This window comes from Piliocolobus tephrosceles, chromosome 13 (assembly GCF_002776525.5).
Source record: "Piliocolobus tephrosceles isolate RC106 chromosome 13, ASM277652v3, whole genome shotgun sequence".
NCBI lineage: Eukaryota > Metazoa > Chordata > Mammalia > Primates > Cercopithecidae > Piliocolobus > Piliocolobus tephrosceles.
In genome coordinates this window covers 7,652,093-7,661,994 of record NC_045446.1, presented here as the reverse complement: position 1 = coordinate 7,661,994, position 9,902 = coordinate 7,652,093, and the positions used below count along the sequence as shown (strand labels likewise).

The 9,902-nt window shown below is 54.8% G+C and overlaps 2 protein-coding genes across 6 annotated transcripts in view; one reads left to right on the top strand and one right to left on the bottom strand.

Moving 5' to 3' along the window:
- The window catches only part of PELI3 (pellino E3 ubiquitin protein ligase family member 3), a 10,966-nt gene extending 2,191 nt beyond the window's left edge, over positions 1-8,775 (top strand). For 2 of the 5 annotated variants that reach the window (XM_023186154.2, XM_023186156.1), the window contains exons 3-8: positions 300-371; positions 2,731-2,860; positions 3,853-3,954; positions 4,712-4,906; positions 5,210-5,398; positions 7,065-8,775. In XM_023186154.2, coding sequence (XP_023041922.1) covers positions 300-371; positions 2,731-2,860; positions 3,853-3,954; positions 4,712-4,906; positions 5,210-5,398; positions 7,065-7,634 — 1,258 coding nt within the window. In that variant the 3' untranslated portion in view covers positions 7,635-8,775. Of the gene's footprint in view, positions 1-299; positions 372-1,519; positions 2,512-2,730; positions 2,861-3,852; positions 3,955-4,711; positions 4,907-5,209; positions 5,399-7,064 lie in introns of those variants that run through there. The other 3 variants (XM_023186157.2, XM_023186155.1, XM_023186158.1) reach the window with 3 other exon arrangements.
- LOC111533669 (pyruvate carboxylase, mitochondrial-like) overlaps positions 1-9,902 on the bottom strand; it is a 1,148,173-nt gene that overhangs the window by 662,160 nt on the left and 476,111 nt on the right. The gene's annotated exons all lie outside the window — the stretch shown is intronic.

Here is a 9,902-nt window from a genome sequence, read left to right as displayed (position 1 = left end):
GTATTTTTTTTTTAGTAGAGACGGGGTTTCACCGTGTTAGCCAGGATGGTCTCGATCTCCTGACCTCGTGATCCACCCATCTCGGCCTCCCAAAGTGCTGGGATTACAGGCTTGAGCCACCGCGCCCAGCCGCAAATGGAGATGTTAATAATCCCTTCTTCAGAGAGTTGTCAGAAGGAATGAATGAAGTGATTTCTGTAAAGTACATAGAACAGCACCCAGCACATATCAAGTGTTCTGGGAGGCAGGCCTGTGCCAAGCCCTTTCATGGACATTATTTCATTTCAATCTTCACAAAGATGCTGTGAGGAAGGAGGTGAGGAAACCGAGGCTCAGAGAGGGGAAGTGACTGGCCCAAGGGCACACAGCTGGTAAGTGGCAGGGCTGGGATTTGGACCCAGGTCTTTCTTACTCTAGGTCTAGTGCACTTTCACTAAGCCACAGCTGACCTGCACACTGCAGATGAGAAAGCGAAGGCCAGGAGAGAGGAAGCAACATGAACTGGCGGCCAGGCCAACCTCATCCCTTCCTGGTCTTCTCCTGACCAGGATCCCTGCACCATCCACTCAGATCTTTCTCCAGAGACAGACCCTCTTCCTCCTCCCCCATCTAGGTCTCCTTTTGGCCTCTCTCTGCCATCAGTCCTGAAGAAACTATTTGATAAGTTATATTATCATTAAGATTATTTTTTTAAAATGGCTGTTTGTTCACACACACACACACACACACACACAAGAAAAAGCAGTAATAGCGAACACTTATCAAGGGCTTCCTATAAATATGCCAAACTCTGTGCTAAGCACTTTTAAATGCTTTGTCTCATTTAGTTCTCAAAATGAACCTGCGGGGTAGGTCCTAAAAAATTAGCTCCATTTTACAGAGGTCATGTGATAAGTGGAAGAGCCAGATTTAAGCCAGGCCCATCCGTGTCCCAAGCCTGTGTCCTGCACTGCCCCACCTCAGGGCCTGCCCACCCCCGCCCCCAATGGGAAGAGCTCACAAGGGCAAAAGTGATGTCTCCCTTGGAAGAGCTTGCCTTGAAAAAGCAGCTGCTTTATATCCCAAAGGCAGGACTGGCTTTCCAGCCCAAGGCAAGGCCACTAATGTGGGAGGCTGCAGACCCACGGGTGTGGGCCCTCCTGGCAGCCCCTTTGCACAGCAGAGTCCACATAGGCTGCACATCAGAGCTGGCTGGAGGGCACTGAAAATACACATTGACAGGCCCTCTCCAAGCCTACAGAATCACAGTCACAATGGGTGGGACCAGGGAATGTGGATTTTTTTTTTTTTTTTTTTTTTGCGGGAGGGGAGACAGAGTCTTGCTCTGTCACCCAGGCTGGAGTTCAGTGTCACGATCTTAGCTCGCTGCAACCTCCACCTCCTGGGTTCAAGTGATTTTCCTGCCTCAGCTTCCTGAGTAGCTGGGATTACAGGCACCCACCACCATGCCTGGCTAGTTTTTGTATTTTTGGTAGAGACGGGGTTTCACTATGTTGGCCAGGCTGGTCTTGAACTCCTGACCTCAAGTGATCTGCCCACCTTGGTCTCCCAAAGTGCTAGGATTACAGTTGTGAGCCACTGCGCCTGGCCTCATCTGGATTTTAACAAACTCACTAGAAGATTCTGATTCAAATGGCCTTGTCTGCATTTGGCAGCTCTTTGTCCTGTCACTTCCTGTTCCCAAACCTTCCTGGCACCTCACTGGTTACAAAATAATGTCCTCAGCCTGGAGTTCAGAGCCCTCCCACCAGCGTCATCTCCCCCACATACTTCACCACCAAAGTCACCATTACCTGATCTCATCAGACCCTGCCAGCCTTGGGCCCTTTGCTTAGGGTGAGCCTCCACCTAGAGGGGCTTCTGGAGTCAGAGAGACTGGGCTCGAATCTGGACATTTTCACCTACTAGCCAGAGGCAAGTCACTTTACCTCCCTGAGCCTTGATTTCTCTCATTTGTAAGATGGGCAGAAAGCCACTTGCCTGGCAGGCCACTGCACAGATTCCATTAGGTGATTGATAGCAAGAAGGCCAGGAACACGGAGGCAGCAGCCCATGGCAGCGATGAGAGCTATGACTCACCTCCTCTGTGCCTCTCACAGCCATCCCTTCCGGACAAGAGATGGAAAGGCAGGTGGAAATTTGACATGTGTGGACATACAGAGGTAGTGGCATTGTGGGTCAGTTTTTCCTTTCGTTTTGGTTTTGAGTAGTGGTGTGATAAGTGACAATTTGCTACAGGTGAACCCTTTCTAGTTCTTCAAAACCCAGTAGAGGTGTTCCCTCTCCCAGAAACCTCATGCTAGGGCCAGAATTCCCTTTTCTTCCTCTAGGCTTATGGCATCCTTGACTTGTGCCTGGGTGTGGCAGGTGGCATCTAGGTTCCTGGAGAAGCTGAGGAACCCCTCCACGAGGGCCCACAGCTGATCCGTGGTGCGTCACCTCTACTGCCCCAGTGCACAGCACCCATCCAGGCATGGCTCAAGTGTCCAGGAAATACTTGGTTAACTGAATGTAAGTGCTTTTGAAACTGTTCTGACACCCCCGCCCACTCCCCAAGGTACCGATTTGTTATTGTAGGGTCTTCTAGTTTCAGGTGCTTCTAGAGCTTGTTTATTAAGGTAGGATCTGCCCAGAAGTTGGCAGTTTCCTCCAAGTTTCATCAGGGGTTCACTTTCCCTCTTTCTCTCTCTCCTCTTGCAACCCTTTCTTCTTAACCCCCAACATCTACAGCTACAATGGGTGTCTGGCAAGTGGGGACAAGGGCCGCCGGCGAAGCCGCCTGGCACTGAGCCGCCGTCCGCATGCCAACGGAGTGAAGCCAGACGTCATGCACCACATCTCCACGCCGCTCGTCTCCAAGGCAAGCAACTGACCCGTAGACCTGAGGTCCTGCCCTCCCTGCCCAAGGCCCAGGTCTTTGGCCTTCCAGGTCCTACCTGCCCACAGCCCCCCACCTTAACAGGAGAGCCCACTTTGTGTCATCACTCACTGCGTATTGGGCCACCTGAGAATGGTGATGAAAAATCCTTTGCAGTGTGCACAGTTCTTTACAGTTTGCAAAATGTTTCCTTAACAACCAGACCTTTCTGAACCTTGGCTGCCTCTAAGATGGTGCTGCTTATTTCCATCCAATGGAAATGGGTGAAAATGAGCTGCACCATCTTAGAGGCAGCCAGGGTTCAGAGAGTGGGAGGTGACAGTCATACTGCAATGGTAAAGGAAAAAACCTTTGGCTTTAGAGGATTTGGGTTAGAATTCAGCCTCTGATATTTCCAGCTGTGTGCCTTTAGGGTAGTTTCTCTGTGACCTGCAGTTTCTTCAACTCTAAAATGGAACGATAACCCCATTCTTTTTTTTTTTTTTTTGAGACAGAATCTCATTCTGTCACCCAGGCTGGAGTGCAGTGGTGCAATCTCGGCTCACTGCAATCTCTGCCTCCTGGGTTCACACCGTTCTCCTGCCTCAGCCTCCCGAGTAGCTGGGACTACAGGTGCGCACCACCATGCCCAGCTAATTTTTTTTTTTTTTTTGTATTTTTAGTAGAGACGGGGTTTCGCTAGGTTGGCCAGACTGGTCTTGAACTCCTGACCTCAAGTGATCTGCCCACCTCGGCCTCCCAAAGTGCTGGGATTACAGGTGTGAGCCACTGTGCCCGGCCTGATAACCCCATTCTTAAGGTGACTGTAGGGCTTAAATCATGTGACACACCCACTGCACTGTCCACCCTCTGCGAAGGATGGAGCTGCCCCCTCTCTGGAGAGTGGCTGCTGGGCCTTGAGCTCCAGCTGCTGGCTCCAGGCTTACACTTATCATAGCTGCACACCCTGGCAAGTGACTTTTTTCTCCCCCCAGGCACTGAGTAACCGTGGTCAGCACAGCATCTCGTACACGCTATCCCGGAGCCACTCGGTCATAGTGGAGTATACACATGATAGTGACACAGACATGTTCCAGGTATGCTCAGGCCTCTCCACACACCTCCTGGCCACCAGGCCTCTAGGCTCTGCAAGCATTTCAGGTGAGGCTACAGGATGGGAGGCCATGGGAAAGTTGCTTCCCTCCAGACGAGGAAGCAGGATGTCCCAGTGTGGGCTGTTGACTGCAGAGTCACACAGCAAGTCAGTGGCTGTATCAAGGATCAAACTCCAGACTCCTAGACTGTGGGAGTTCACACAGCTCAGGGGTTCAGATGTGAGAGGCCTAATGCCTGTGTTCAGATTTTGGCTCCATCACTTACCACTGGGTGACTTTGGGGAAGCATCACTTAAGTTCTGTGGGCCTTGGTTTACTCATCTGTAAAATGGGGCCCATAATAGTACCCACCCCACAGGAAGATTAACTTAGGCATTGCATATAAAATGTTTAGCATGGTGGCTGGCATATGGCAAACAGTTACTCAGAAGTTGCTATTTGACCACCCTCTTATAATTCTATCAGCAAATCAACTTGTATTTATTGGATGGGGTGATCCCTAGTGCTGTGTGGGCAACAGAGAAGGAGAAGCTGCTCCAAGCCATGGCTTCTTGGACTTGGAGACCCCACCTGGGAGCCTAGAAGGTCTAAGGAGTTGGTGCTGCCCCCTTCTCAGGGCCTGGCAGCCTCCTTTTTTGGTGACCTTGCATACAGAGCAGCTGCCGGAACTCTGGGTGGGGAGGCCTATGAGAGTCCCCTGTGTACATGCGGTCGCTGCTTGCTTTCCCTGTCCTCACAGATCGGCCGCTCCACAGAGAACATGATTGACTTTGTGGTAACAGACACGTCCCCTGGAGGAGGGGCTGCCGAGGGCCCTTCCGCCCAGAGCACCATCTCCCGCTACGCCTGCCGCATCCTCTGTGACCGCCGGCCGCCTTATACTGCCCGCATCTATGCAGCTGGCTTCGACGCCTCTAGCAACATCTTCCTTGGAGTGAGTGAGCCCCAGGAAGGGACCAACTCTTCATCTGTGAGGCAAGGGGTAGGCTTGGGAGGTGCAGCATCTTGATGTGATGAACCAGCCCACAGTAATCCAAATGATGGTCCTGGCAGGGCTTAGCAACCCCAGCTAACTGATGAGCAAAGTGAGGCCCAGAGAGACGCTTAAGACATGCAGCTTCAATGCCAGTCCTCTCTGGGCCACCTCTGAACTTGAGGGTAGGGGGGCAGTGCCTCTGGCACGTCGCCTGCTGGGGGGCCCCTGGGGGATGTGATCTGATCCCTTATGTGGTCCCAGGAGCGGGCGGCCAAATGGCGGACCCCAGATGGCCTGATGGATGGACTGACCACCAATGGAGTTCTGGTGATGCACCCAGCGGGCGGCTTCTCCGAGGACTCAGCCCCAGGTGTCTGGCGGGAGATCTCGGTCTGTGGGAATGTGTACACGTTGCGGGACAGCCGCTCAGCCCAGCAGCGGGGCAAGCTGGTAGGTGGCCTGCTCTATCCCCCACCCTCATCCTTGCCAGGCCCTCACAAGCTGCCTATCCCCCTTCCCAAGCCAGGAGATGATCTCTAGTCCTTCTGCCCCAGGGAGCCCCAACAGGCTCCATGTTGGGGAATCCCAGGCCCAGGGAGTTCTTGGCATGTGCCACAGACAGGCAGACAGACCAGGGTCCCCAAGCATAGCGTGCATACCGCTGGAGGTCCAGGGGCTGATGTGGTCAAGGCACACACAGACATACTGTGCAGTCCCAGGTGGCTTCGAGGCTGCTGGCAGCTTAAAAAAAAAAAAATCACACCTTCTTGAGAGTGACACTGGCCCATGTGTGAGCAGTTTATAGCCTAAAGTGTTGGCAGTTTGTAGCATGTCTGTCACATTCAGACGGGTTCAGCACTGTTCTCTCTCAGGAGGAAAGGGTCCTTACAGTAGTTCTGACACAGGTGTTAGTGGCAACTCCTTGTGCAGATCAGAGAGCTGAGGTTAGAGAGCCCAGAGTGAGTCCTAGAGAGAGGCAGGGGCTGCCCAAGGTCACGTGGCCATGCTCCTCAAACGGTCCACGCGTTGCTCTTCAGGCATGAGCACATTGGCCAAGGAGATGCAAAACCTCAGAGAAAAGCATGGCTTTTCTTTCCAGAGCGTCAACTCTGTGGGGAGGTCTGGGGAAGCATTGTTTGGTCAAATGATGCATGTGAATGTTTCACAAGCCTACTCTTCTTAAGCAGTATTTGCCATGCACTCTTCTAAGTTTTTACACTGAATGATTCATTTGTTTATTTTTCTTAATTTTTTTTTTTTGAGATGGAGTCTCACTCTGTCACCCAGGCTGGAGTGCAATGGCATAATCTCAGCTCACTGCAACCTCCACCTCCTGGGTTCAAGTGATCCTCCTGCCTCAGCCTCCCAAGTAGCTAGGACTACAGGCATGAGCCACCACACCCGGCTAACTTTTTGTATTTTTAGTAGACATGGAGTTTCACCATGTTGGCCAGGCTGGTCTGGAACTCCTGACCTCAGGTGATCCACCCGCCTCAACCTCCTAAAGTGCTGGGATTACAGGCGTGAGCTACCGCGCAGGCCTCATTGATTCATTTAATCTTCACGAGAACCACTTGAGATGCCAGAAGGTGCAGTCCGTCTTGAGGATGAGGAAACCGAGATGGAGAGAGGTTAAGTTACTTGACCAGGGACAAAGTTAGTCAATGGTAAGGACAGAATTCAGCCTGGGCAGCCTAGCTCCTGAGTTTTTGCTTTTAACTACTACTGGGATAGCTGCTTTGGGCTAAGTACCCAGCATTCCCTGTTAGCTTTGAGCTCAGTACCCAGCATTCCTTATTAGAGGCCTTTCCTGCCTCTGTCAGGAGGAGGGCACTTCAGAAAACATCTTATTTTAGAAAAACCCTGTCTGGGTCCAGACTTCCTGATTAGACAGATGGAGAAACCAAGGCCCATGCCCCGCTGGGAGGGGGGGTCAGCATGTGCCTGGGGTACACCTGCCCGCCCGCTTGGCCTCCCAGCCTGCCTTGCCCCTCTGCCCTGCCTGCCCTGCCTGCCCTGCCAGCCAGGGTGTCCTCTCCAGGGAGGCTCCGTGGGATGGACCCGTGGCTCGGCTGGGGCCTCTTGGGCAGTAAGGCCCTTCTACTGCCTCTGGCAGGTGGAAAACGAGTCCAACGTGCTGCAGGACGGCTCTCTCATCGACCTGTGTGGGGCCACACTGCTGTGGCGCACACCGGCGGGGCTGCTGCGGGCTCCCACACTGAAGCAACTGGAGGCCCAGCGGCAGGAGGCAAATGCAGCGCGGCCCCAGTGCCCCGTGGGCCTCAGCACTCTGGCCTTCCCCAGCCCAGCCCGTGGCCGCACAGCACCCGACAAACAGCAGCCCTGGGTCTACGTCCGCTGCGGGCACGTCCACGGCTACCACGGCTGGGGCTGCCGGCGGGAGCGGGGCCCCCAGGAGCGCGAATGTCCTCTCTGCCGCCTCGTGGGGCCTTATGTGCCTCTATGGCTTGGCCAGGAGGCCGGCCTCTGCCTGGACCCTGGGCCGCCTAGCCATGCCTTTGCACCTTGCGGCCACGTCTGCTCTGAGAAGACTGCCCGCTACTGGGCCCAGACACCACTGCCCCACGGCACCCATGCTTTCCATGCCGCCTGCCCCTTTTGCGGGGCCTGGCTTACCGGCGAGCATGGCTGCGTCCGCCTCATTTTCCAGGGTCCGCTGGATTAGGCTCCCTGGGGCCCCCTGCTGCTGTGCCCACCTGCCCACCCAGGTCCCCACCTCCTGCAGCCCAGAGGGAGCTCTGCATGTGGGACACTCCCTGCTGGCACAGCCACACCAGATGGACATGTTGGACGGGCTGTGCCCTTTCCCCCAACTGTGGCCCCCCAAGGAGGTCCCCAAGATCTCCACCCCAGTCATGCTGATGGGGCCTTCAGAACCAGCTCTGTCCTGGGTCGATGGAGGAGAGCCCAGCCCCATGGCTTTGCCCTTCCTGGGGCATCCCACATCGTGCCGCTGACACTGTGTGCCCCTGGGGGAGTGAAGGGGTCAGGGGCCCCTGACCCCTAGCTTAGGCTGGCTATGCCCTGAGCCTGCCAACCCAGTTTCAGACACTCATCCTTCCTGCTGCCACCCTGGGTTCCTCTATAAACCTCGCTGCTCAGCTGCCCCCACAAGTCCCATGTGCCCCGCATGCGTGTAATGCCTCCAGCCCCCAAGTGAGTGGTGGGTGGGTGGCAGGCTGGGCCCAGCATTTGCTGACAGCCGCTATGGGCTGGACTCTGTGCTAAGTGGTCTCTGGGGACACAGAGGCAATCAGACCTGGTTCCCCGCCTGGTGGAGTTCACAGTCTAGTGGAGGACAGACTGTTACCAAATGGCAACACGCTTCATGTGTGCTAGGATCAGAGTACGAATCGGGCTGTGGCAGGCCTCACTGGTAATGGAAAAGTGAGGGAGGCTTCACGGAGGAGTTGTCGTAGGAGCTCAGCCTCGATGGCTGCTCGGAACCCTTGGGGTCCACAAGATGGGAAGCGTGCTCTATGCAGAAGGGAGGGCCTGTGCGTAGGCTCAGGTGTCAGTAAGCCAGGAATCCAGGGACAGTGTCAGGGTGGCTGGAGCATGGACTGCTGGGGGACAGAGAAGGGGGTGGAGCAAAAGGTTGGGACCATGTGACCAGGGAGGATGCTGGATGGAGGATTCTGAACCTCATTTGTGGATGGTCAGGAGTCAACAAAGGGAGGAGAGAGGACTCACTGGTCAAGAGTGTGTCGGCTGTGACACAAGGGCCATCATCCCTGAATGCCCACCACGTGCCCCGCACTGCTGCTGATGATAATAATAACTACGTCCATTGAGCACTCTCCAGACACCTGGCTCTGCTTCTTGGAGGTTTTGTTATTTAATCCTCACAGTAACCCAAGAAGGGAGGTGTTGCCATTTGTGTCTCTGAGGAGATGAGGGCAGATGCACCAAGTCACACAACTAGAAAGTGGCCAAGTCAGGATTTGAATCCACAGCTGCTCCTCTCCATCACAGTGTTGCTTTCCTTCAACAGAGGTGGGGGTGAACCGACAGGGTTTTGGATACTGGATTGGTGGACACCCACCTGCTTTGTGCCTAGCCCTGTGCAGGGCCCCTGCAGTGGGCAAGGCCCTGCCTCTCGCAGCCCAAGGTCTGCAGAGGGACCTACCCATGCTTGTTGGAAGTTGACCCCCACACCTGTGCTGGCCACCTGTACCCCAGGCTAGGATGCAATGGCCTATCAGCCAGGCTGGAAGTGTTCGGAGGAGTGAGAACCAGGGGCTCTAGAAGGCCCAGGGAGGACCTGGAGCCTGAGCCAAGTCTTGAATAGCAGAGCATCTCCAGAGGCAGGGAGGAGTTGGGAGGGCAGCCAAGGTGAGGGGAACAGCATGGCATGGGGGGAACATGCCTGGTGTGGAGGGGGCAAGCAAAAAGGAATGGGGGGTAGGGAAGGTTGCTGAGGCCTGGTGGGCCTTGATTGCCATGGAAGCCAAGCCTGAACTGGATTCCTGTTCATCCTGGCCACAGGTGGGCGTGTTGTTGGGGTTGCCCCAGACCATTCCTGGGGAGAGCAAGCCAGGAAGACAGGTAGACGGCTGTTCTGGAGACGAAGAGAAGGCTCTGAGTATAGGCCTGACCTGGGCATCGTCCCCAGTAGATGGCAGAGCCTAGGGGAGTACAGATTCCAAGGGGAGGGATGGACCTGCCCAAGGTCACACAGCTGGTTGGGACCAGGGAGATCAGACCTGGGCTATTGAGAAGACAGACGGCACCCGCATGTTATGAGGAGGAGGGTGTGGTCAGATTCTTGCTTCCAGAGCATGGCACTGCTGCAGTGGGGGCGGAGGGGAGGGTGGGGATGCTGCAGGAGGTGTGGGAGCATTCCAGCTTCTCTCCCCTCAACATACAACACATAACACTCAAAATCCAACTCAGAATTTCAATTTCTCTCTTCTGATCCTGTTGGGAACCA